General features: G+C 41.1%; 1 protein-coding gene across 1 annotated transcript in view; it reads left to right on the top strand.

Annotated features, from left to right (window-relative positions):
* The first annotated feature begins 6,029 nt into the window (after window positions 1-6,029).
* The window catches only part of LOC126240298 (kelch-like protein 10), a 111,817-nt gene continuing 90,258 nt past the window's right edge, over window positions 6,030-27,588 (top strand). The window contains exon 1 of the mRNA XM_049947914.1: window positions 6,030-6,686. Coding sequence (XP_049803871.1) covers window positions 6,030-6,686 — 657 coding nt within the window. The remainder of the gene's footprint in view (window positions 6,687-27,588) is intronic.

The following is a 27,588-nucleotide window of genomic DNA, read 5'->3' as shown; positions in this document are numbered from 1 at the left end:
CTCCTTCGGCTAGTGGAAGATGCGTTCGTCGCCCTCGAGCAGCGCGAGTTCTTCGGCGCGGTGTTCCTGGACGTGTCGCGTGCTTTCGACAGTGTGTCGCACCGCGGCCTCTTATTCAAGCTTTTTGAACTTGGGGTCCCGACGTCGCACATCCGTCTCATCCGTTCCTATCTTGCCGATAGGACCTTCCATGTACGGGCCGCGCATGGCTTGTCCTCCGTCCGCCGCATCAATGCCGGTGTTCCACAGGGCTCGGTCCTGGGGCCGCTCCTGTACTCGCTGTACACTTCTGATGCGACGAAGATCGACCGTGTGCGGCTCGCCCTGTACGCGGATGACACGGCTCTCTATACGAAGAGCCTCAATGCCGCCGTCATGCGCCGCCGTCTGCAGCTCGCCGTTGACACCCTGGCAGCCTGGGCCGTCAAGTGGCGTCTACAATTCAATGGGGCCAAGACGCAGTTCCTGATCGTCACCAGGCGACTCGTTCCTGCAGGTCTGCAACCGCTCACCGTCGGTGGCAGCCCTGTCCCGTGGCGTCCAACGGCGCATTACCTCGGCGTCACCATCGACCGCCGACTCACGTGGGTTCCGCACATCCGCGAAGTGAAGACCAAAGTGCGGAACAGGCTCCGCATCCTGTACCCGGTGCTGAACCCCGGCTCCCAACTACCATCGCGGCTGGGCATCACTCTCTACAAGGCGCTGCTCCGCCCTGTACTCCAATACGCCGCCGTCTTCTCGGGGAACGCCGCCGACACGAACCTGAAGAAGCTGGAGACACTGCAGAATCGCATCCGTCGGCTGGCCTTACACCTGCCTTACGATTTCCCAACAGCTTATCTTCACGACATCGCGGAAGTACCTCTGCTCCGTGACCTCTTCCAGGCGACCGCCCGCACCTTTTACGAACGTGCAGGCCGGTCACACAACGCCCAAATCCGGACGCTGGGCCGCAAACTGCCGCGCAGCGTCACCACCCGCTGGCCACACCTGCTCGCTGCATAGCTAGCACTGCAGAACTGTGCTGAGGAGACACCCAAGAAGACAATCTACATGTGAAGACGCATTACATCGGCATGCATGGGAGGGAAAGCAATAACTGCTGCGAACTCCATCACACATCGGAGGACAAGTTATCTCCGTGCAGATCCACACGAGACCGAACCCAGTTCCCTCTGAGCAGCCATAGCGTACGGATCTCCGTGCCGGCACGTTCACAGGAGCTCAGTCCGTCAGTTCACCTGATGATGGCGACATGTATGATCGCCGAAATATTGTGCCCGTTCGACACTGTAGATCGTCAGTACACTCGTGGATATTTTGTTAATCAATATTTTCATTTAAGCATCAGATCATCATTTCCTCCACACAAAACACATTGAACGATAAATGCATGACACCTTGTTGAATCACTAGGTAACAGAATATTTGTTGTAAAATTTGAAGGAAATTGTATTGGTTTTATGTAAAAGAAATTAACAATGGGTATTATTGTTACTTTATTTAGGACGTGAAAGTGCTCAAGCTTTGATTATTTAAATATGTTAAAATGTAAAATGATGTAGAATAAGCTGTAGCCAATCAGATGGACAGCTTCAGGAAAGGGAACTGCCGTAGTCAGTTGAGCGAGTATGTTCGGTCCGCGGGAAGCGCGGCAGGTGACGGGTAGAGGGACAGTGCCGGTGCAGACACAGAACAACAAGAAAAGAGAAACGCTACTCCTGTGTTAAAAGAGGGAAACACACTACGATAGCAGCGCCTCTAGTGGTATGGAGATGAACTAAAAAAAGATACACATTGTGGGTTGCATCCCTCCTGGCTTATGTACGCTGGTTTTTTTTCGTTTTTTCTTCTTCTTCTTCTTTTAATTTTCTTATCTCAGTTTCCTGGGCGTGCTATGTAATTATTTTGTCTAGTATCATAGTAAAATAATTGAAACACAGCTATAGCACATTGCAATACAACAGTGACAAACCTATTATTCAGGAATATTTGTAGTCCAGTTTAGCTGCAACAATTTTATTTAGCTTCAGCTATTTAAGCCACAAGCTTGTTTCAACTTACTGTCAGTTTCAAGTGTTGCATCTAGTTTTTAGGACGCACAAAACATCCTGGAGCTCTTATATGTTGATAGAAATCAGTATAAGTGCGTCAGTTTACAAGTCTATTCTTGACGTTTGCGTTTGACAGTCGCTGCTTCTATGATCTTTTTTTGAGCAGCAACTGTCAGACGCGAACGTCAAGAATAGACTTGCAAACTGAGACACTTATATTGATTTCTATCAACATATAAGAGCTCCAGGATGTTTTGTGCGTCACAAAAACTAGACGCAACACTTTAAACTGACAGTAAGTCGAAACAGGCTTGTAGTCTGAATAACTGTCACAAGCTAAATAAAAATTGTTGCAGCTAAACTGTACCACAAATATTCCTGAATAATGTCATTCTTTGACATCTTACAAGCTGTGGGGTCAATGGAGAAAAAAAACTATTATTGAGAGAATAATCGGCAGTTAAGGGGGTTCAATTAGAAAATCTTTATCACAGTGTTAATTAATGGAGAATTCTAAAATGTGTATGTTTCAGAACTGTTATTTCCGACTAATTGCCCAGGAAACTTGCACCTTGACCATTAATTTCTTAAAAAATGTTCCTACATCTAACCACTGTAAATTCTTCAACAGAAGAAAGAAGACATAAATATTAAGTACCAGAAATAGGAAAGGTGGATGAAAACAGTGAAATGAAAACAAAACTTACTTTTTATTTCTGAAGGACACAATAAAAATTTCAATATGCACAGCAGTTTCACCTGATTCACTACTGATATTAGCAATTTCACAAGGAACACCTGTCACATGTTTTGGAAACTCGCCCCTGTTTAGCCTATGCCTAGTTTTATTCATCAAATCTTCCTCAAAAAAATGATCTTCACAAACAAAATAAGTAGCACAATTCACATCAGGTGACAGTTCACAAACACTTTTCCATTTCAGAAGCAATTCTTGAAGTTGTTTTGGAAACCTGTAAAAATGCTTGTTGCTAACTTCCTCCGTTGAACCGACGTAATATCCAGATGAACAGCCGGGGAATTTACAGGAGTATTTCAACGTCAATTTGTCGGGTTGAATATTCTGAAGAAACATAAAATTCCTCATTAAATAAAACTACGACTGACATGTCAAAGTTATTTAAGTAAGCAAACTTAGATCACACAGCTTCATTCACGATAGAAGAGAATACATTTCCTGTATAGGCTACGAAGTTATTTACTGAGAATTAAATGTCTTACCTTAGGATTAATTGCGGACAATTTTTCAGCAGGAAATCTCTTCAATTCCACGGTGAACTTTATGAAATTTAAAGTAAAAAATCTGTTTATAATGGACATGAGTAGCACGTAAATATGAAACATATACAAAGACGACTGTAACCGTAGACTGCAGTACAGAGCAAGACGACATAATGACAACAACCACCATTGGACAGTTCTCATTGATCAATTCCTACTTAGATTGACCACTAGCGCCTCTAGTGGTCCGGAAGGAACTACCTGGCTTGTTGCCTCTTCTCCCATATAGCTTTCATCCCCGTGGCTGCAGACGCGAAAGCGGGCTGCTCGGCTGGAGACACCAAAGGGTACAGCACGGGTGGAGACGCGAAAGCGGACAGTCGGTCTTCAGGCAGTTAGGAAGTGAAACTACTTGAAAAATTTCACGTTGTGTGGTATCGCGGGTGAGTGGTGAGCACCCGCGCGCCTGATGTGGATTCTTTTAACTTTTCGATAGATAACCTATAATTCGCGATGAGATTGTGAATGATTGAACTGTGTCAAATGCGTACGCGCTAGAGTGTAATAGTAATTCGTTACTAGTTTGGTTTGTGAATAAACATTATTCTAACCGAATCGCAACTGTGTAGCCTACATCATTTATGGTTCGTTAATTTAGTTCCAGATATTATTATTACTGTTATTATATGTTATATTAACTTAGTATTTCGCAAACTTTCCATCAGCCAGACAGTTTAACCAAAGAGTCACAAGTGTCTAATTTAGGGCGAGTTGTCTTGGATGGAGAGTCATCGTTTAATGTAGAAGTAACTTCGGGTGTGCCCAGGCAAGTGTGTTGGGACCCTTGCTGTTCTTATTTGATATTAATGACCTTGTAGACAGTAGTAATAGTAAAATCAGGCTTTTTGCAGATGATGCAGTTATTTATAATGAAGTACTATCTGAAAGGAGCTGCATAATATTCAGTGAGATCTTGATAAGATTTCAACGTCGAGCAGAGACTGGCAATTCGCTCTGAATGTTCAGAAATGTAAAATTTTGCTCTTCAAAAAAAGGAAAAAACGTAAAATCCTATGACTATAATATCAGTGAGTCACTCTTGGAATCGGCCAACTCATATAAATACCTGGGTGTAACACTTTGTATGGATATGAAATGGGACGATCACATAGAGTCTGTGGTGATTAAAGCAGGTGGTAGACTTCGGCTTATTGGTAGAATACTGGGGAAGTGCAATCAGTCTACAAAGGAGATTGCTTACAAATCACTAGTGCGACCGATTCTAGAACATTGCTCAAGTGTGTGGGATACGTACCAAATAGGATTAACAGTGCTTATTGAACGGATACAGGCAAGGGCAGCACGAATGGTCACAAGGTTATTTAATCTGTGGGAGAGTGTCACACAGATAGTGAAGGAACTGAACTGGCAGACTATCCCGAGAAAGTCTAATAACAAACTTTCAATAACCGACGTTAAAAGATGACTCTAGGAATATACTACAGCCCCCTACGTATCGCTCACAAAGGGATCGTGAGGATAAGATTAGAATAATTACTGCACGCACAAAGGCATTCAAACGATCATTCTCCCGCGCTCCATACGTAAATTGAACGGGAAGAAACCCAAATAACTGGTACAATGGGACGCACCCTCCGCCATGCACCTTACAGTGGTTTGCAGAGTATAGATGCAGATGTAGATGTAGAACCCCACTAGGCAGAAAGTTCTTACATGGAATATCGGCGTATCGTTCGCAAAAGACCGCACCATTCCTGGCAAGATGAATGGTCTCAGAGTTCACGACAACACAGGATGTTCTAATCTCGTATTTGAGTGAAAGCCCATTGAGGAATCACAGGCAATGAAAAAGCAGATCAATTGGCAAAGCAGGCTACAAGCACCGGGACACCACTAGACATAAAGGTTCCCTGTACGGAATACGGACAACTTATTCGAAAAGGGGCATTCGAATCCTGCCAGCAAGAATAGAGGCAGACCTCATGACACAAAGGAAGGGACTTTGCGTAAATACAATCACGAATTCCGAAATGATTTTACTTTGAGATAGTTTGTGGACCCCACAAGCGATATTCTCTTTAAGCAGAATAAGGCTGAATCATGGGACATTCACAGAACACTTATACCGATTGCGTATAAACCAAATATATGCTCCTAATTGTAATGATAAGAACCCTGCAATGTATGAGTGCAGGAAATATAGTGAGGCGAGGAACAAATTCCTAGCATTTGTTATCAATAATAAAAATCCGGCAAATAGCGTCAAACAATCCCTTGCTGTATGAACCCAACATTAAAACTTACGCAGAGGCAATCGAATTTATATGTAATGGACAGATAAGGATATAAAAGTTGATAATAAACTGTAAGGGACAGCAAAAGCGTTTCTACACCAAAATAAGTGGATACAGAATGAGCAAAGCCATTATTGTTACTCAGTGATGCCTGAATGGTGTCTAGTCAAAGTAAAAAAAGAGACAAAGTTATAAATTATCTTTGACAATAAACAGCTGGTGGCGTACTACATCGTACATAGACGTTCCTGTTAAAAGTGCACTCCTCGGACGGACAAAACCTGCAGTGGTTTTCTATAAGCAGCAGCAGTGAACGGTGGAACGAGATATGAGCCGACTAACCGATTTTTCGGAGAACTTTCGCGAGGCTCGCATTCCGTTCCCTGAAGCATGGAACGAACTGCACCTGCAGGACGTCATGTGCGACGGAGTAATTCGCAGCAGTGACGGCTGTACTTTTCCCGTACACCGTATTATAGTGTGCTCGGCCGCAGAAAAAATTAGTCAGTTATTCATCAGAGAAACAGATTCCGGCGTCAAAGAAGTGGTCGAAGTTAGCTTTCCCGTACCGGCCAATATCGTGAAATTACTTTTGGAATATATTTACACCGGTACATGTACGCTTACCGTGTCGAAAGCGAGAAGCCTTTTAAAAGTCGCCCATCAGTACGATGTGGAGGAACTCGTCCGCGATTGTTGCTGCTTCCTGAGAGAAGAAATGAGGGCGAAAAACTGCGTAGATACTCTGAAAGCTGCTGCCGACCTTAACCTCGTTTCGCTCGAACGTCAGGCACTGAGATTCATATGCTACAACTTCCTGGAAGTTGCAGAATCGGCCACTGCCATATGGACGCTGGGTCCTGACACGATGTACGAGATTTTGTCTTCCGACCTGCTGAACGTCGGCCACGAGAAGGCGGTGCTCGACGCCGCCATACGCTGGGCGGAACACGACCCCGAGAACAGGGTCGCCCCTCTGCAGAACCTCATAACGCTCTGCCCTCGGTACGGACTGCTCGACCCGCAAGAGTTTGACGACATCGTTCTCAACAACGAATACCTGCGGCGAAGTGAAGTAAGTGATCCACACTGCGTTTCCTCTAGTTTTTGCAACTCCCCTGTTGTCTTACGGAGTTATCCTTTAGGACAATCGTAAATAAACCGCTGTGGTGTTGACTGCAATATATTTAGTCGGCTATCACCAGTGGTGCAAGCAACACTGCGGTTACAGCACACGTACGATGTCGACTCATGAGAAATCAAGACGACCAATCATGAGTGAAATGTTGACACCCAACGAGCATGTCGTTCTCCATTTTTTACGCTTCGTAAATGAAGTTTGCTGGTATTTTGTTTCACTCGTAGGAATTTAAATTTTGATAGTATACCTCGTGTGGCTAACGTTGTAAGTTACCCGCGAGGGGTCTAGTGTAGCAGGGGATACAACCCGTCGGCTTTGAACAATGACGTCATTCCTTAGTCATAGATAGTAATGTCTTCACTTCGAGGCATAGATAATATAGCAGTTCTGTGTTCTAATAAGCGCTATCATTAAAATAATTGAATGTGAATCTAAAAGCGATCGCTTGATATTAGATACAGTGCTTCAGTAGCTGATACGTGTTTTTTGGCTTTTTTAAACTAAATCTCACGAGATAGAATAAACTGATCCTAAGATACAGATCTTCAGTAGCTGATAAGTGTTTTCTGGCTTTAAAAAAAAAAATCTCACGAGATAGAATAAACTGATACTACTTTATATTAGTAATAGCGGAGACGAAATAAACAGCACATCTACAATTTGTATCCCGTGTTCCACTTAGGGTTTACTGAAGCGGAGGATACATCGTTCAGGCGAAGAACAGGACAGTAATGCTAGTGAAAACGAAGAAATCGCCTTACGACAAACTCGTATTCCGGACTGTACTTAAGCAACACACTTCGAATCAGCTTTTAATTTGTATCGGGTGTTTCATTTGCGGTTTAGCGAAACAGGGGATACATAGTTCGAGTGAACAACAGGACAGCAATGCCACTTGAAACTAAGAAATCGAGTACGCTGAACTTGTATCCCGTACTGCACTTAAGCAATACAGTTCGAAAGACTTTCGAGATACAACTGACATACATGTAACGTGATGTATTCTTTGCTAGTAATTTCATTCATTTCTTTCCATTGTATTTTGCGCAGAAATACTAAGATACAAACACGCGTTATCGTTAACGTAAAAATACTACTGGCCCTTACATATGTGAAATAAAGTTTATCTCTCTCGCATTCCTTTGTTTCTCAACATTCTCCTCAGCTCTTTCGTCTTTGTAATACATGCTCTCTGGCGACTTGTGACGTCATTGTTCAAAGCCGACGGGTTGTATCCCCTGCTACACTAGACCCGTTGCGAGCATGTCGTTCTCCATTTTTTACGCTTCGTAAATGAAGTTTGCTGGTATTTTGTTTCACTCGTAGGAATTTAAATTTTGATAGTATACCTCGTGTGGCTAACATTGTAAGTTGTGAGGTAGGTCGGGCGGGATAACTGAAAAATATTTTGAGATTTTTGACTTTGACTGAAGGTAATTACTAGCTTGCTGGTAATTTCCAAGAATGATTGCCTATCGAAGTTGCGGGGTCCACACGATACATATCGTTAGAATATTGCTGCGCGGTGTGGGATCCTTACCAGGTGGGATTGACGGAGGACATCGAAAGGGTGCAAAAAAGGGCAGCTCGTTTTGTATTATCACGTAATATGGGAGAGTGTGTGGCAGATATGATACGCGAGTTGGGATGGAAGTCATTAAAGCAAAGACGTTTTTCGTCGCGGCGAGATCTATTTACGAAATTTCAGTCACCAACTTTCTCTTCCGAATGCGAAAGTATTTTGTTGAGCCCAACCTACATACGTAGGAATGACCATCAAAATAAAATAAGAGAAATCAGAGCTCGAACAGAAAGGTTTAGGTGTTCGTTTTTCCCGCGCGCTGTTCGGGAGTGGAATGGTAGAGAGATAGTATGATAGTGGTTCGATGAACCCTCTGCCAAGCACTTAAATGTGAATTGCAGAGTAGTCATGTAGATGTAGATGTAGATCGAACATACGACTGTAAATCGATCGTGCAACCCTGGCAACGGACGTTATGAGTAAGTTTACGATCATCACTACAGCAACGACAAAAAAGAAATGGTTCAAATGGCTCTGAGCACTATGGGACTTAACATCTGAGGTCATCAGTCCCCTAGAACTTAGATCTACTTAAACCTAACTAACCTAAGGACATCACACAACACCCAGTCATCACGAGGCAGAGAAAATCCCTGACCCCGCCGGGAATCGAACCCGGGAACCCGGGCGCTGGAAGCGAGAACGCTACCGCAACGACAAAAGAAGAGCGTTACAAAAGTACTTGTAATTACAAAGGAGACGAGATACCTTACTCGTCGTCGGTGTTGTCATGTGAAAGTCCATGTGATGTGTATGCTACAGGAGCAATGCCCTTTTTGCCTTAGCCTGGGTAAACTCTGCAAATATCATGCAAAAATATCGATAGACTGTCACATACTTTAACTTTTCCCTGCAAACGCAAGTTGTGGAAATTGAGGTACTGAAACAAGTATAGTTCGTGTCTTTGTCCTGGACGCCCTTCTCTTTTAAAGGAGGACTTCACAGATTTCCATAGCCGCTCGATGTTCTGCGTGTGCACACTGGGTTCATCCGAAGACACGAACTCTACAGAGTGGTTGACGAACTCGTGGTCCAATCCTTCTGCTTTGATTGTCTTGCAGGACTGAAATCCGTCTGTAATGACTTTACTACCAGGCAGTATGAAGTGCTTTATCAGACGCACTAAAGTGACCCTGTCTCTGGACAATATTGTTAAAACGGAACACTTCCGGGGTCTCTCGTTCTACTCCACCAAATATCCAAATATGATCGATTTCACTCTTTGAAGGTCGTTCTCTCTGGTTCTTCCTTCTTGCTATGTGAGATTCGTCCACTTCAACAACTTTACTCGGTCCACCAGTAGATTACCCTGTCGTTCATCACCACCACATAACACACGTCTCTGCAAAACCCGAAATAGTCGGTAGTAGCAGATAAGTCAGTTTCCGATGCTCTTGCCTGCAAGGTTTAATCTCGAATCCAGCAAGATAGAACAATTACGCTGGTCTGGATGGTTAATTTGGAAGAATCGGACCATGTATTCTTCCTGATACTCGTTAGTTTTCCGCACTGTCCACAATGAAATTGTAACGGTATTACAGCATTGAAACTCTTCTTACAAAGTTTTACACACTTCGCACCAGCACAGTCTACACAGCCCCACCTTTCCTTGTCCGATAGTATTCCATATTTGCGACGAAAAGTGAAACTATTTTCTACGCTGGATAAGCATGAAATTAGATTTTTCCATGTGAGAGAATCCGCCGAGGAAACGTCAAGAACAGACATCCCACTCACTACCGATATAAATCGTCTGGGTTTCTCTAGCGACTCACAAATAATTCGCGGACGTATGTAATTTAGAGCAACTAAGGGAACGACGGAAAACAGATGAAATTGACAATCACAAATAATTGATCATAACGTCCGCCACTAGAGTCGCATGATAGATTTACAATCGCACGTGCGATATGTACCGTGTGGACTCCGCGACTTAAATAGGCAATCATTCTTGGAAATTACCTTGCTACATACAATTAGTTATTTTCGGAATTTTAGACATAATAGGCCTGAAATACAAAATATGTTCTTCGATTCACTAACCTGTTGAGTCCAGCTGATTTCATAATAAGTTTACATATACCCCATATGTTCACATTTACCTCATTAGGTAAGGGGTGAAAGGAAACTGCAATCTCAAAGTGTAGACTGGGTACGAATTTGCTAACAGGGGTAGCTGTAAACTAACTCTGTTCTACGACTTACAACCATTTCCCTTAATGATCTGGACAGTGTTTACAATTACCCAACTATACCGCAATCAAATTCCAAAATGAGCACTTTTAAAACAATTTATTAAACTTGCAAAATAATGAATTTTTGAAAGGAATTTATCAAATAACCTCAAAATAGACTGGATTGCCTTAGCAGTCTGCCACCTGCTTTACCTATGACTGCCGGCCGGTGTGGCCGAGCGGTTCTAGGCGCTACAGTCGCAGGTTCGAATCGTGCCTCGGGCACGGATGTGTGCGATGTCCTTAGGTTAGTTAGGTTTAAGTAGTTCTGAGTTCTAGGGGACTGATGACCTCAGAAGTTAAGTCCCACAGTGCTCAGAGCCATTTGAACCATTTTTTATCTATGACTGAACTTACATAATCGTCCCATATCATATCCTTACATGTTACACTCGGAGACGTATTTGTACGAGCTGGCCGTTTCCACTGTGACTCACTGATATTACAGTCGTAAGATGCTCTGTTTTCTCATTTTGTGAAGTGCAGAGTTTTACATTTATGAATATTTAAAGCAGGTTGCCAATCTTTGCACCACTTTGGAATCTTACTGAATATTTGTGAAGCTCCTTCAGGCAGTGCGTCATTATAGACAACCGCATCATCTGCGAAAAGAATGAGCTTCCTATTAACACTGTCTGCGAGGTCGTTAATATAGAACATGAACAGCAAGGTTTTCAACACCCTTCCCTGGGTCACACGGGAAGTTACTTTTACATTTGTTTCTGTCTCTCCAGCCCCACTAAGAAATCCTCAGTTCAGTCACAAATCTTGCTCGATGTCCCATGTGATCGTAGTTTTGATAGTCAGCGTATGTGTGGTACTGAGTCAAATGCATTACGAAAGGCAAGAAACACTTAATACCTCAAGAAACACTGTATCTGCCCGAATGCCTTCATCCTTGGCTTTCAGGATGTCGTGTGAGGAGAGAGCGAGTTGTATTTCAAATGATCGAAGTTTTCGGAAAACGTGCTGGTTGACATGGTAGAGGACATTCTGTTCGAGTTACATTATTACCTTTGAGATCAGACTACACTCCTGGAAATTGAAATAAGAACACCGTGAATTCATTGTCCCAGGAAGGGGAAACTTTATTGACACATTCCTGGGGTCAGATACATCACATGATCACACTGACAGAACCACAGGCACATAGACACAGGCAACAGAGCATGCACAATGTCGGCACTAGTACAGTGTATATCCACCTTTCGCAGCAATGCAGGCTGCTATTCTCCCATGGAGACGATCGTAGAGATGCTGGATGTAGTCCTGTGGAACGGCTTGCCATGCCATTTCCACCTGGCGCCTCAGTTGGACCAGCGTTCGTGCTGGACGTGCAGACCGCGTGAGACGACGCTTCATCCAGTCCCAAACATGCTCAATGGGGGACAGATCCGGAGATCTTGCTGGCCAGGGTAGTTGACTTACACCTTCTAGAGCACGTTGGGTGGCACGGGATACATGCGGACGTGCATTGTCCTGTTGGAACAGCAAGTTCCCTTGCCGGTCTAGGAATGGTAGAACGATGGGTTCGATGACGGTTTGGATGTACCGTGCACTATTCAGTGTCCCCTCGACGATCACCAGTGGTGTACGGCCAGTGTAGGAGATCGCTCCCCACACCATGATGCCGGGTGTTGGCCCTGTGTGCCTCGGTCGTATGCAGTCCTGATTGTGGCGCTCACCTGCACGGCGCCAAACACGCATACGATCATCATTGGCACCAAGGCAGAAGCGACTCTCATCGCTGAAGACGACACGTCTCCATTCGTCCCTCCATTCACGCCTGTCGCGACACCACTGGAGGCGGGCTGCACGATGTTGGGGCGTGAGCGGAAGACGGCCTAACGGTGTGCGGGACCGTAGCCCAGCTTCATGGAGACGGTTGCGAATGGTCCTCGCCGATACCCCAGGAGCAACAGTGTCCCTAATTTGCTGGGAAGTGGCGGTGCGGTCCCCTACGGCACTGCGTAGGATCCTACGGTCTTGGCGTGCATCCGTGCGTCGCTGCGGTCCGGTCCCAGGTCGACGGGCACGTGCACCTTCCGCCGACCACTGGCGACAACATCGATGTACTGTGGAGACCTCACGCCCCACATGTTGAGCAATTCGGCGGTACGTCCACCCGGCCTCCCGCATTCCCACTATACGCCCTCGCTCAAAGTCCGTCAACTGCACATACGGTTCACGTCCACGCTGTCGCGGCATGCTACCAGTGTTAAAGACTGCGATGGAGCTCCGTATGCCACGGCAAACTGGCTGACACTGACGGCGGCGGTGCACAAATGCTGCGCAGCTAGCGCCATCCGACGGCCAACACCGCGGTTCCTGGTGTGTCCGCTGTGCCGTGCGTGTGATCATTGCTTGTACAGCCCTCTCGCAGTGTCCGGAGCAAGTATGGTGGGTCTGACACACCGGTGTGAATGTGTTCTTTTTTCCATTTCCAGGAGTGTATATTCTAAGATTGTACAATAAATGAATGTAGTTTTTTGAATCACTTCTACTGTCCTTCTTGTAGACGGATACTACAAATTCCTTATGGTCACTCAGACTAGTTTCGACGTTGACGGCCTCAATGAGGTCAGGTTTTTTAACTGCTATTGGATCTGATATATTTCTGCCATGAGTAGGTTCCCGAGCTATGAACTCTAGTTAGGTTTCAGAGAAGATATTTGGTGACGTGTCGCAGGATATCTTGTGACGCCCACCACTAACAAAACTGTAATTATCTCAATCCGTTGCTGTATGATTATAATGACCTCCGAAGATTGCAGTGTGATTTGGGCGTTGATGTACTATTGAACTGAGGTTTGCTCTCCATCAAAGGGGGCGGAGGGCAGTGTAGTGGTCGATAGATGGGTTCAGTTATAATTTTATGCCCAACACTGATACTTAGTCTTACACAAACAATCTTGCATGCAGCTTCAATCTCCATCTCCTTCAACTTCTATCTCGATGGATTTGAGTTTCTTGTCTACTGCCAGAAATACACCACCTCCTTTCCCCATTAGACCTAGCCTGTCTATGGAAAGCTTCGAGAAGTCGAAACCTCTCTGACGTCCCAAGGAAAAGACGTCCTTTGGAAGAGACAAATACAGGTGTCTGGAGACAAGATCGTATAAGTGACCCTCAACTAACGGGTGAGTCTTATCACATGCTGGTAAGGTCTACATCTACATCTACATCTACATCTACATTTATACTCCGCAAGCCACCCAACGGTGTGTGGCGGAGGGCACTTTACGTGCCACTGTCATTACCTCCCTTTCCTGTTCCAGTCGCGTACGGTTCGCGGGAAGAACGACTGTCTGAAAGCCTCCGTGCGCGCTCTAATCTCTCTAATTTTACATTCGTGATCTCCTCGGGAGGTATAAGTAGGGGGAAGCAATATATTCGATACCTCATCCAGAAATGCACCCTCTCGAAACCTGGCGAGCAAGCTACATCGCGATGCAGAGCGCCTCTCTTGCAGAGTCTGCCACTTGAGTTTATTAAACATCTCCGTAACGCTATCACGGTTACCAATTAACCCTGTGACGAAACGCGCCGCTCTTCTTTGGATCTTCTCTATCTCCTCCGTCAACCCGATCTGGTACGGATCCCACACTGATGAGCAATACTCAAGTATAGGTCGAACGAGTGTTTTGTAAGCCACCTCCTTTGTTGATGGACTACATTTTCTAAGCACTCTCCCAATGAATCTCAACCTGGTACCCGCCTTACCAACAATTAATTTTATATGATCATTCCACTTCAAATCGTTCCTCACGCATACTCCCAGATATTTTACAGAAGTAACTGCTACCAGTGTTTGTTCCGCTATCATATAATCATACAATAAAGGATCCTTCTTTCTATGTATTCGCAATACATTACATTTGTCTATGTTAAGGGACAGTTGCCACTCCCTGCACCAAGTGCCTATCCGCTGCAGATCTTCCTGCATTTCGCTGCAATTTTCTAATGCTGCAACTTCTCTGTATACTACAGCATCATCCGCGAAAAGCCGCATGGAACTTCCGACACTATCTACTAGGTCATTTATATATATTGTGAAAAGCAATGGTCCCATAACACTCCCCTGTGCCACGCCAGAGGTTACTTTAACGTCTGTAGACGTCTCTCCATTGATAACAACATGCTGTGTTCTGTTTGCTAAAAACTCTTCAATCCAGCCACACAGCTGGTCTGATATTCCGTAGGCTCTTACTTTGTTTATCAGGCGACAGTGCGGAACTGTATCGAACGCCTTCCGGAAGTCAAGAAAAATAGCATCTACCTGGAAGCCTGTATCTAATATTTTCTGGGTCTCATGAACAAATAACGCGAGTTGGGTCTCACACGATCGCTGTTTCCGGAATCCATGTTGATTCCTACATAGTAGATTCTGGGTTTCCAAAAACGACATGATACTCGAGCAAAAAACATGTTCTAAAATTCTACAACAGATGGACGTCAGAGATATAGTCTATAGTTTTGCGCATCTGCTCGACGACCCTTCTTGAAGACTGGGACTACCTGTGCTCTTTTCCAATCATTTGGAACCTTCCGTTCCTCTAGAGACTTGCGGTACACGGCTGTTAGAAGGGGGGCAAGTTCTTTCGCGTACTCTGTGTAGAATCGAATTGGTATCCCGTCAGGTCCAGTGGACTTTCCTCTGTTGAGTGATTCCAGTTGCTTTTCTATTCCTTGGACACTTATTTCGATGTCAGCCATTTTTTCGTTTGTGCGAGGATTTAGAGAAGGAACTGCAGTGCGGTCTTCCTCTGTGAAACAGCTTTGGAAAAAGGTGTTTAGTATTTCAGCTTTACGCGTGTCATCCTTTATTTCAATGCCATCATCATCCCGGAGTGTCCGGATATGCTGTTTCGAGCCACTTACTGATTTAACGTAAGACCAGAACTTCCTAGGATTTTCTGTCAAGTCGGTACATAGAATTTTACTTTCGAATTCACTGAACGCTTCTCGCATAGCCCTCCTTACGCTAACTTTAACATCGCTTAGCTTCTGTTTGTCTGAGAGGTTTTGGCTGCGTCATTTGACGTATACACGCTTTATCGAAGACGACATAGGCCGCGTACCGACTTTTGTGATTGTTCGAGATGCTAAGCTGCGGTAGCCATTTTTGCAGACCAGTCAACCCCGCGAATCTGCCAACTTTTGGAAAAAAATGAACTCACAATCTGCTTTGTAAATGGTAAGTTTGAAAACGAAGGAGTGAATGTCATGATGACGTGATCATTTAAATGTAGTTATGTGGTTACAGAGGTCCTATGTTCGAAAAGACTGAGAATCCAATTTTGTTTTAAACGCGAAAATTATAATTGATTGAAACAAATCTTCAGTTTCGGAAAGAAATTAAACAGCACAATTCTAGCACAGCTGTCAATTATAAATTTTCACCAATCACCAGAAATTTTATCTCCACCAAGTTGTATCTCAGTCCTAGGTAATTGCATTGATGAATTAGTCACCCAACCCAGTTGATATAATCTGCCTCTCAACACCATGTGACCACTGGTATAGGAACTAGGCCTAAGCACAATGAGAAACTCAGACAGGAGAGTACTGCAAATGTTAGAATAAGGAAAGGTTCTCATAAAAGTATAATTAAAAATAATGTAAGTATATTTCATCAAAATATTGGGAGTTTAAAGAATAAAATAGATGAGTTTCTGGTTTGTTTAGAAGATTTAGAAGTTGAGGATGAAATAGATATACTATACCTGTCTCAGCATCTCATTGTTACTGATATGGATAAGGTAAATGTAAGTGGATATAAGCTCTCTGCACATGTAATTAGAGAAAATATGGAGAAAGGAGGAGTTGCCATATATGTCAAAAATTATCATTGTGCAAAAAGTATAGAAACAAAAAAGTTTTGTGTAGAGAAACATATAGAAGCATGTGCCTGTGAGCTTAAATTAAATAAAGGCACATTTATAATTGTAACTGTATATAGGTCCCCATCAGGAAATTTTCATCTATTTCTGAAAAATTTGGACTCCTTGTTGTGCTATCTGTCAGACAGGGGGAAGCAAATTATTATTTGTGGGGACTTCAATGTAGATTCTCTGAAAGAGGGTAATAGGAAAAATGACTTTGAAGTATTACTCGGTTCTTTCATTTTGACACTCGTTATTGATTTTCCTACTAAGGTGGTAAAGGATAGCAGCTCACTGATAGATAACTTCTTTATAGACCAAGATAAGTTTAACCAGATAAATGCTCAGCCTGTTGAGAATGGTCTTTCTGATCATGGTGCACAGCTAGTTACAATATATGACATAGCTCCATTCAGCAATACTAAACAGTCCTCCAAAGTAGTACGTTCAGTCAACGATTTAACAATTGCAAATTTCATGGAAAGCCTACAGCAGTTAGACTGGGATGGGGTGTACCGTTAACCTGATGCCAATTTATAATATAATTTATTTCATGACATTTTTGTAAATGCATTTGAAAACTGCTTCCCCAAGAAAATAGTTAAATATACTCGTAAGAAACCTTGTAACAAACCATGGCTTACTAAGGGTATAAAAATATCTTGTAACCGAAAAAGGGAAATGTATCTGACAGCAAGAAAGAGTAGTGACCCAGAAACTATCAAACATTATAAAAACTACTGTGTTATATTAAGAAAAGTTATTAAAAAATCCAGAAGTATGTGTATCATGTCTGAAATCAGCAACTCTGATAATAAAATTAAAATAATTTGGAATATTATTAAAAGAGAAACAGGTCAACCAAGAGCACAGGAAGACAGTATTACCATCAAATTGAATGAAAACTTTACGAACAAAAAGTCAGAAGTTGAAAATATTTTTAATAATCATTTTCTAAATGTTGTGGATATAGTAGGATCCAGGTGTTCATTAGAAGATGCTAGGCTGTTAATGGAAGAGGCCATACCTATGTAATTTGATACAATTGAAATCTCACCCACTTCTCCCTCTGAAATTAGGAAAATAATAAACTTGCTTAAAAGCAAAAACTCACATGGAATTGATGGCATTTCCAGCAAAATACTAAAAGCTTGTTCTCAACACATAAGTAAGATTCTCAGCCACCTGTGTAATAGCTCTCTGGAACAGGGCATTTTCCCTGATAGACTGAAATATGCTATTGTTATACCTTTGCATAGAAAGGGGGATAGATCTGATGTCAACAATTACCGTCCAATCTCCCTTCTAACAGCTTTATCCAAAATTTTTGAGAAAGTAATGTATTCAAGAGTAGCTTCACATATCTGTAAAAATGAAGTACTAACAAAATGTCAGTTTGGTTTCCAGAAAGGTTTTTCAACAGAAAATGCCATATATGCCTTCACCAGTCAAATTTTGAATGATCTGAATAACCGAACACCACCCACTGGGATTTTTTGTGATCTCTCAAAGGCTTTTGATTGTGTAAATCATGAAATTCTGCTAGACAAGCTCAAATATTGTGGCATGAGTGGAACAGTGCACAAATGGTTCAATTCGTACCTAACTGGAAGAGTGCAGAAAGTTGAAATAAGCAGTTCTCATAATATGCGAAGATCAGCACATTCCTCAAACTAGGGAACTATCAAGAATGGGGTTCCACAAGGGTCAGTCTTGGGTCCTTTGTTGTTCTTAATATATATTAATGACTTGCCATTCTATATTCATGAAGAGGCAAAGTTAGTTCTCTTTGCTGATGATACAAGTATAGTAATCACACCTGACAAACAAGAATTAACTGATGAAATTGTCAATACTGTCTTTCACAAAATTACCAAGTGGTTCCTTGTAAACGGACTCTCACTGAATTTTGATAAGACACAGTACATACAGTTCTGTTCAGTGAATGGTATGACACCATTAATAAATATAGACCTTAATCAGAAGCATATAGCTAAGGTAGAATATTCCAAATTTTTAGGTGTGTCCATTGATGAGAGATTAAATTGGAAGAAGCACATTGATGATCTGCTGAAACGTTTGAGTTCAGCTACTTATGCAATAAGGGTCATTGCAAATTTTGGTGATAAACATCTTAGTGAATTAGCTTACTACGCCTATTTTCACTCATTGCTTTCATATGGTATCAGATTTTGGGGTAATTCATCACTCAGGAATAAAGTATTTATTGCACAAAAGCATGTAATCAAAATACTAGCTGGAGTCCACCCAAGATCATCCTGCAGACATTTATTTAAGGATCTAGGGATATTCACAGTAGCTTCTCAGTATATATACTCTCTTATGAAATTTGTTATTAACAACCAAACCCAATTCAAAAGTAATAGCAGTGTGCATAACTACAATACTAGGAGAAAGGATGATCTTCACTATTCAAGATTAAATCTAACTTTGGCACGGAAAGGGGTGAATTATACTGCCACTAAAGTCTTTGGTCACTTACCAAATAGTATCAAAAGTCTGGCAGATAACCAACAAGTATTTAAGAAGAAGTTAAAAGAATTTCTGAATGACAACTCCTTCTACTCCATAGAGGAATTTTTAGATATAAATTAAGAAACAAAAATTATGAAAAAATTAAAAAAATTAAAAAACACAAAAAAATAAAAAAGTTGTTATATTAACTTAAGTATGTTGTTAAATTAACTTAATTATGTCATGTATTGGAAAATTTGACTCGTTCCACATCATTACGAAATATCGTATTCATGATCCATGGAACTAGTATTAATCTAATCTAATCAACTCCCAAGTAGCAGCTTGGTGCGGAGTCTGTGCTGAAAATAGGTTACCAAAGAACTTATTTCTCAAATATTGGTCCAAGTGACTGAACTGAGCCGACAATATTTGCAAATAGTTCTTTATGTCAGCAAAATGCAAAGTTTTGTTAACATTACTCATTTGACACTTACTTTCAACACATTTTAAAATTTGCAGGAGTAATTTCATTGCAGTTTCCAAATGACGATGATTACTGGACTGAACAATTCTATTTCATAGTAAAATAGGATGATGTTATTAAACCAGCTGGAAGAAGAATCTATGGCATGTTAAGCCCTCCTACACCTATGTTTCGTGTGTCAGTGCAGACTACTTTCCTTACATACATTGTCATTAGTCATGCCCTAAACTTCCGTACCATACTAAATTTGAGTCTCGATAATTTCAAACATTGTACCTCCATCAGCATTGAACTACATTTAACTCACTGTGCCAATAGCAATTCCGTTATCAAATTTGCCATTGACAGATCATATCGTGAGCCAGATTTTTTTTTTTTGCAAATGTTGGTAGGATCACACTTTTAAGGAAAATGAAGACGTCGATAGCTTCCAAAATTGCCGTGATGTATCAATTATAATGACCCATTGCAAAAATGGCTAAAGCAGTTTAGCATCTCGAATGATCACAAAAGTCGATAAGTGTCCTCTGTCGTCTTCGATACAGACATCACACGTGCCTTTACCAGCGTGCAATAAGACTCACGGTCAACTACCGAGCAGACAGATAGATGTCGCTATGGGTGTAGCCATCACTTGGAACCCTGGACGACCGACAGATGTCCCTGCAATGATGGCGTGGTTTGTTTGTGTGATGGGAAATAGTTTGGCCGTTTAATTAAAGCATTAGCTTAAGAAAACAGGCTAGGCCGCTCAGATTTCTGAAATGTGTCTTCTTCTATAGAATATATATGCATGCAGTTTGAAATTCAACCGAAAAGCTCGCAACTCTAAATTAACGCTGTTGGCAACTCAAAATGAATGCTGTTGCTGAGACGAAGGTGTTGGAATGCAATTCGTACAAAATCCGGTTTCCCACTTTAAATGAAACTGTTATTAATCAAAAGGGGGCTAGTGTGCAGTATTGGACCCCCTACCAAAGTTTTGGTTGTGGTGACAGATCGATGTATAGCCTAGCTCGAATTGAATCGGTCTATGCAGAAAGGTCATGAATCAACATTTTTACTAAAATTAGTTGGAACTGTGTGATGAAGGGTAGTCAGATTAATACATATAAGAAGGGAACTTGTCAGCCTTCAAATCGCGTCACTATCAGAGCTCGAAATCTTCACTCCGTGTAGACAGGTCACGGATCATTGACTCGTGTCCTTTTTGCAGTGATGATATGTGACAGCCTGGTTAACAGTTCACCACAGAAGGTCCAAAAACTTTTATGGTACAATTAATGAAGTTTCAGAACGCACTGAAAGGGAAAATACTCATAATGTCTGTGGGCTGAAGTTATACTACAAGCAAAATTTACCGTTACCAAATATTCTTGTTCAGGGCACCTTTTATTTGAAAAATATTTGACAAATATAATATGAATCGTAACGACTCAGACTTTTAAATGTACCATGAAGTTGGAGGCAAGAAAGGCGGAAATTAAAGTTGGTGATTTGTATACTATTATATGCAGAAACATATCCAAAAGGATGTGAATAAGCTTCACTTGTTCTCCAATGGGTGTACCAGTTCGAACAAGAATAACACAATGATTCACGTTTCTTTTAAACTTGTATCAACTGGGACATAGAAGAAGATGAAACATTACTTCTCTAAAAACAGCATAATTTTCTACCAAATGATAAAGATGGAACTTAGAAGAAGTTGGTGAGACATCATGAAAGGACCGCTAAACTTGAAGACTATGCCATAATTGTCAAAAAAGGCATGACTTCTCAGTGGAAACTGTTGATGTTGTTCTATATTAGCATTTAAAAGCTGCTGATCTGCATATTTTAAAAAGTCTTGCCTCTCTGAATCAAGCATGGAAAAATTTTCAGAGGAACATAAAATTTCTTTTTCCCTTCTAAATGGATGAGTTTTTGAGTATTATGTACATTATCCTGGGCAAGTGAAAACAGAGCAGCTAAGGATCCTGTACTTCCCAATGAGTTACCATATCCTGAAAAACAAGTGCAAGAAATTGCAAGAATAGCTGATAGCAGGGGAAACACAAAATGGTAATGAAGATCATCAAGAAGATTAACTTGTTTTATTGCGTTTTGCTTTGGCATTGTTATAGGAAGTGCAGCTACACCTCAAAGTGTGAATAAAATACTAATAGTCTCCTTTGAGGTAATAGTCTCCTTTGAGATTGCAGTTCACCATATGCACTGATTTTGTAATAAAATCTACATGTTTTTCAAGTATAGCAGTTAGTTGTTATAACAAATAATTGTTCATTGAAAAAAGTACATGAATCAGCAATTTTTAAATTCACTTTTATGCCAAAACAGAAATTACAAATAAAAATACACACTGTTACACAGTCTTTAAGACACTTAATATTATTTATGCAAATGGAAAATGCTGTTTAATTATATGGTATGTTACAAGGTGATAGTTTTAGTTGCAAGTTAGCGAGGCCGTCGAATGTGAATGATAAATAAAGGTTGTTGTAACAGATTGACCTGTTGGCTTACCCAATGTTTATGTCCGCACTATATATAGCTCAGTTTGCCATATTTGACAAACCTCTTGTCATAAAAAATAAAATTGCAAGTTAAATTTAGACAATCTACTTTATTTCATGTACATGTTTCAGGTGAGTATTTTGATGCATATCACATGAAATATGAAAAATGCAAGGGGATGGGAGTCTACAATGTAAATTTTACCTTCAAGGAGATGTTGATGCGCAAAAACTTAATGTAAATGGAAATATTAATATATTTTGCGGTTTGTAATAAGAGGCAAGTTTTGAGAAGGTAGATTTTATTTGTTTTGATATCTGTGTGTGGGATCTATAAAAGAATTTTCAGCTGAAAGTAATGCAGATTCATTTCTAATCCAAATGTTTCTATGATGTTTTCTGTACCTACACTTACTTTCAAGCTAATTGGTGGTGGTATACTCCAGTGTTGAAAACTCTTCCTCTTGAGAAATTTGTTTCGATTGCTGTGTTGTAATCTGTACTGATGCCTTGCACATACAGCTTGAATAGTTATGTCATTGTAACACATACATACATACATACATACATACACACATTAATCCTTATTCCATAGATCATTAATTTGTTATTTACAGTTACTATTTCATACCTAAGAATTCATCTATTGAGTAGAAGGAGTAGTCATTCAGAAATTCTTTGAAAATGCTTTTAAATGTTGGTTGGCTATCTGTCAGACTTTTAATACTATTTTGCAAATGACCAAAGATTTTTGTGGCCATGTAATTCACCCCTTTCTGTGTCAAAGTGAGATTTAATCCATAATAGTGAAGATCATACTTTCCTGTAGTGTTGTAGCTATGCACTTCACTGTTATTTTTTAATTGGGATAGGTTATTAATGACAAATTTCATAAGTGAATACATGTATTGCGAAGGTACTGTAAATATCCTAAGTTCCTTAAGTAAATGCCTGCATGGTGATCTTGGGTGCCCTCCAGCTATCATTCTGATTACACACTTTTGTGCAATTAATACTTTCTCTCATATTGACAAATTGCCCCAAATATGATGCCTTATGAAAGCAGTAAATGAAAATAGGCACAGTAGACTAATTTACTGATATGTTTATTACCAAAATTTGCAAAAACCCTAATAGCGTAAGTAGCTGAACTTAACTGTTTCAGCATATCATCGATGTGTTTCTACCAATTTAATTTCTCATCAATGCACCCACCCAGATATTTTGAGTATTCTGCCTTAGCAACAGACTTCTGTTCATAGTCTATATTTATCAATGGAGTTATGTCATTTACTGTACAGAATTGTATAAACTGTGTTTTATCAACATTTAGTGAGAGTCAGTTTGCAGAAAACTCTTAATAATTTTCTGAAAGACATTATTTGCAATTTCCTCATTTGATTCTTGCTTGTTGGGTGTGATTACATCAGCAAAAAGAACTAGCTTTGCATCTTCATGAATGTAGAGTGGCAAGTCGTTAATATATACGTATATTAAGAACAGTAAGGGACCCAAGATTGAACCCTGTGGGACACCATTCTTGATACTTCCCCATTTAGAGGACTCTGCTGATTTTTGCAAACTATCTGTACTGTTAATTTCAACCTTCTGCATTTTTCCAGTTAAGTATGAATTAAACCATTTGTGCACTGTCCCATTCATACCACAATACTTAAACTCAGCAAGAAGAATTTCTAGAAAACTTTCACATATCAAATGCTCATCGTTTTGCGAGACTAACTAAAGCATTTGATACCACCTTCATCAAAACAATGGACAACAATGACTCTTCAAATACAACATGCATAACAATAACAATATTTATAGTTATTCTCATGACAACACATTAGTTGACTTCGCAAACTTACCTCAAACCGTCGCCTGTAAGCTAGACTATGGGATATTCTACATGTCTATCTGCCAAAACCTATAACCAAACAATAATACTGACTCAAAACTAAATTCAGCATTCTATTTGGTTGCCACATACTACAGCATAATTACATCAAAGTAAGTATTTAAGATGCAAATACAATAACATGGTGAGAACGTTGTAAGCCGTAATTTTAATAATACAGTTGTGTATCTACATCTGTGGTTGAACTGTTGTTGGGGAATTAAACAGTTGTATCTGCGACATTTGAAATAATAAACATCTTTGCTGTATGTAACATAATGTTAGTAAAATGACTTCTGGAAGACTAATTCAGATTTAGCTTTCATGTGAACATGTGGATTCCATTTTCAGCACTAGTACTATGAAAGATCGGAGAAGACCAGCATTTCCAGTACCAGTATTCCAAAGTCCCCAAAAATCTGGGAGAAATCCCCCAAATTTGGGGAGAAAAATTTCCTGATGCCCCACATAATGTTGTTGTTGTTGTGGTCTTCAGTCCTCAGACTGGTTTGATGCAGCTCTCCATGCTACTCTATCCTGTGCAAGCTTCTTCATCTCCCAGTACCTACTGCAACCTACATCCTTCTGAATCTGCTTAGTGTATTCATCTCTTGGTCTCCCCCTACGATTTTTACCCTCCAAGCTGCCCTCCAATACTAAATTGGTGATCCCTTGATGCCTCAAAACATGTCCTACCAACCGATCCCTTCTTCTGGTCAAGTTGTGCCACAAATTCCTCTTCTCCCCAATCCTATTCAGTACCTCCTCATTAGTTATGTGATCTACCCATCTAATCTTCAGCATTCTTCTGTAGCACCACATTTCGAAAGCTTCTATTCTCTTCTTGTCCAAACTATTTACCGTCCATGTTTCACTTCCATACATGGCTACACTCCATACAAATACTTTCAGAAATGACTTCCTGACACTTAAATCTATACTCGATGTTAACAAATTTCTCTTCTTCAGAAACGCTTTCTTTGCCATTGCCAGTCTACATTTTATATCCTCTCTACTTCGACCATCATCAGTTATTTTGCTCCCCAAGTAGCAAAACTCCTTTACTACTTTAAGTGTCTCATTTCCTAATCTAATACCCTCAACATCACCCGACTTAATTCGACTACATTCCATTATCCTCGTTTTGCTTTTGTTGATGTTCATCTTATATCCTCCCTTCAAGACACCATCCATTCCGTTCAACTGCTCTTCCAAGTCCTTTGCTGTCTCTGACAGAATTACAATGTCATCGGCAAACCTCAAAGTTTTTATTTCTTCTCCATGGATTTTAATACCTACTCCGAATTTTTCTTTTGTTTCCTTTACTGCTTGCTCAATATACAGATTGAACAACATCGGGGAGAGGCTACAACCCTGTCTTACTCCCTTCCCAACCACTGCTTCCCTTTCATGTCCCTCGACTCTTATAACTGCCATCTGGTTTCTGTACAAATTGTAAATAGCCTTTCGCTCCCTGTATTTTACCCCTGCCACCTTTAGAATTTGAAAGAGAGTATTCCAGTCAACATTGTCAAAAGCTTTCTCTAAGTCCACAAATGCTAGAAACGTAGGTTTGCCTTTCCTTAATCTTTCTTCTAAGGTAAGTCGTAAGGTCAATATTGCCTCACGTGTTCCAGTATTTCTACGGAATTCAAACTGATCTTCCCCGAGGTCGGCTTCTACTAGTTTTTCCATTCGTCTGTAAAGAATTCGTGTTAGTATTTTGCAGCTGTGGCTTATTAAACTGATCGTTCGGTAATTCTCACATCTGTCACCACCTGCTTTCTTTGGGATTGGAATTATTATATTCTTCTTGAAGTCTGAGGGTATTTCGCCTGTTTCATACATCTTGCTCACCAGATGGTAGGGTTTTGTCAGGACTGGCTCTCCCAAGGCCGTCAGTAGTTCCAATGGAATGTTGTCTACTCCGGGGGCCTTGTTTCGACTCAGGTCTTTCAGTGCTCTGTCAAACTCTTCACGAAGTATCGTATCTCCCATTTCATCTTCATCTACATCCTCTTCCATTTCCATAATATTGTCCTCAAGTACCTCGCCCTTGTATAGACCCTCTACATACTCCTTCCACCTTTCTGCTTTCCCTTCTTGGCTTAGAATTGGGTTTCCATCTGAACTCTTGATGTTCATACAAGTGGTTCTCTTATCTCCAAAAGTCTCTTTAATTTTCCTGTAGGCAGTATCTATCTTACCCCTAGTGAGATAAGCCTCTACATCCTTACATTTGTCCTCTAGCCATCCCTGCTTAGCCATTTTGCACTTCCTGTCGATCTCATTTTTGAGATGTTTGTATTCCTTTTTGCCTGCTTCACTTACTGCATTTTTGTATTTTCTCCTTTCATCAATTAAATTCAATATTTTTCTGTTACTCAAGGATTTCTACTAGCCCTCGTCTTTTTACCTACTTGATCCTCTGCTGCCTTCACTACTCCATCCCTCAAAGCTACCCATTCTTCTTCTACTGTATTTCTTTCCCCCATTCCTGTCAATTGTTCCCTTATGCTCTCCCTGAAACTCTGTACAACCCCTGGTTCTTACAGTTTATCAAGGTCCCATCTCCTTAAATTCCCACCTTTTTGCAGTTTCTTCAGTTTTAATCTACAGGTCATAACCAATAGATTGTGGTCAGAGTCCACACCTGCCCCTGGAAATGTCTTACAATTTAAAACCTGGTTCCTAAATCTCTGTCTTACCATTATATAATCTATCTGATACCTTTTAGTATCTCCAGGGTTCTTCCATGTATACAACCTTCTATCATGATTCTTAAACCAAGTGTTAGCTATGATTAAGTTGTGCTCTGTGCAAAATTCTACCAGGCGGCTTCCTCTTTCATTTCTTACCCCCAATCCATATTCACCTACTACGTTTCCTTCTCTCCCTTTTCCTACACTCGAATTCCAGTCACCCATGACTATTAAATTTTCGTCTCCCTTCACTAGCTGAATAATTTCTTTTATTTCCTCATACATTTCTTCAATTTCTTCGTCATCTGCAGAGCTAGTTGGCATATAAACTTGTACTACTGTAGTAGTTGTGGGCTTCCTATCTATCTTGGCCACAATAATGCGTTCACTATGCTGTTTGTAGTAGCTTACCCGCATTCCTATTTTCCTATTCATTATTAAACCTACTCCTGCATTACCCCTATTTGATTTTGTGTTTATAACCCTGTAGTCACCTGACCAGAAGTCTTGTTCCTCCTGCCACCGAACTTCACTAATTCCCACTATATCTAACTTTAACCTATCCATTTCCCTTTTCAAATTTTCTAACCTATCTGCCCGATTAAGGGACCTTACATTCCATGCTCCAATCCGTAGAACGCCAGTTTTCTTTCTCCTGATAACGACATCCTCTTGAGTAGTCCCCGCCCGGAGATCCGAATGGGGGACTATTTTACCTCCGGAATATTTTACCCAAGAGGACGCCATCATCATTTAATCATAGAGTAAAGCTACATGCCCTCGGCCGTGGTTTCCCCTTGCTTTCAGCCGTTCGCAGTACCAGCACAGCAAGGCCGTTTTGGTTATTGTTACAAGGCCAGATCAGTCAATCATCCAGACTGTTGCCCTTGCAGCTACTGAAAAGGCTGCTGCCCTCTTCAGGAACCACACGTTTGTCTGGCCTCTCAACAGATACCCCTCCATTGCGGTTATACCTACGTTACGGCCATCTGTATCGCTGAGGTCCGCAAGCCTCCCCACCAACGGCAAGGTCCATGGTTCATGGATATGTTTTTCCT

The sequence above is a fragment of the Schistocerca nitens genome, chromosome 1 (genome assembly GCF_023898315.1).
Source record: "Schistocerca nitens isolate TAMUIC-IGC-003100 chromosome 1, iqSchNite1.1, whole genome shotgun sequence".
In the NCBI taxonomy this organism is placed as follows: Eukaryota; Metazoa; Arthropoda; class Insecta; order Orthoptera; family Acrididae; genus Schistocerca; species Schistocerca nitens.
Note: the sequence above shows the minus strand (reverse complement) of the source record. Positions and strands in the feature narration are given on the sequence as shown.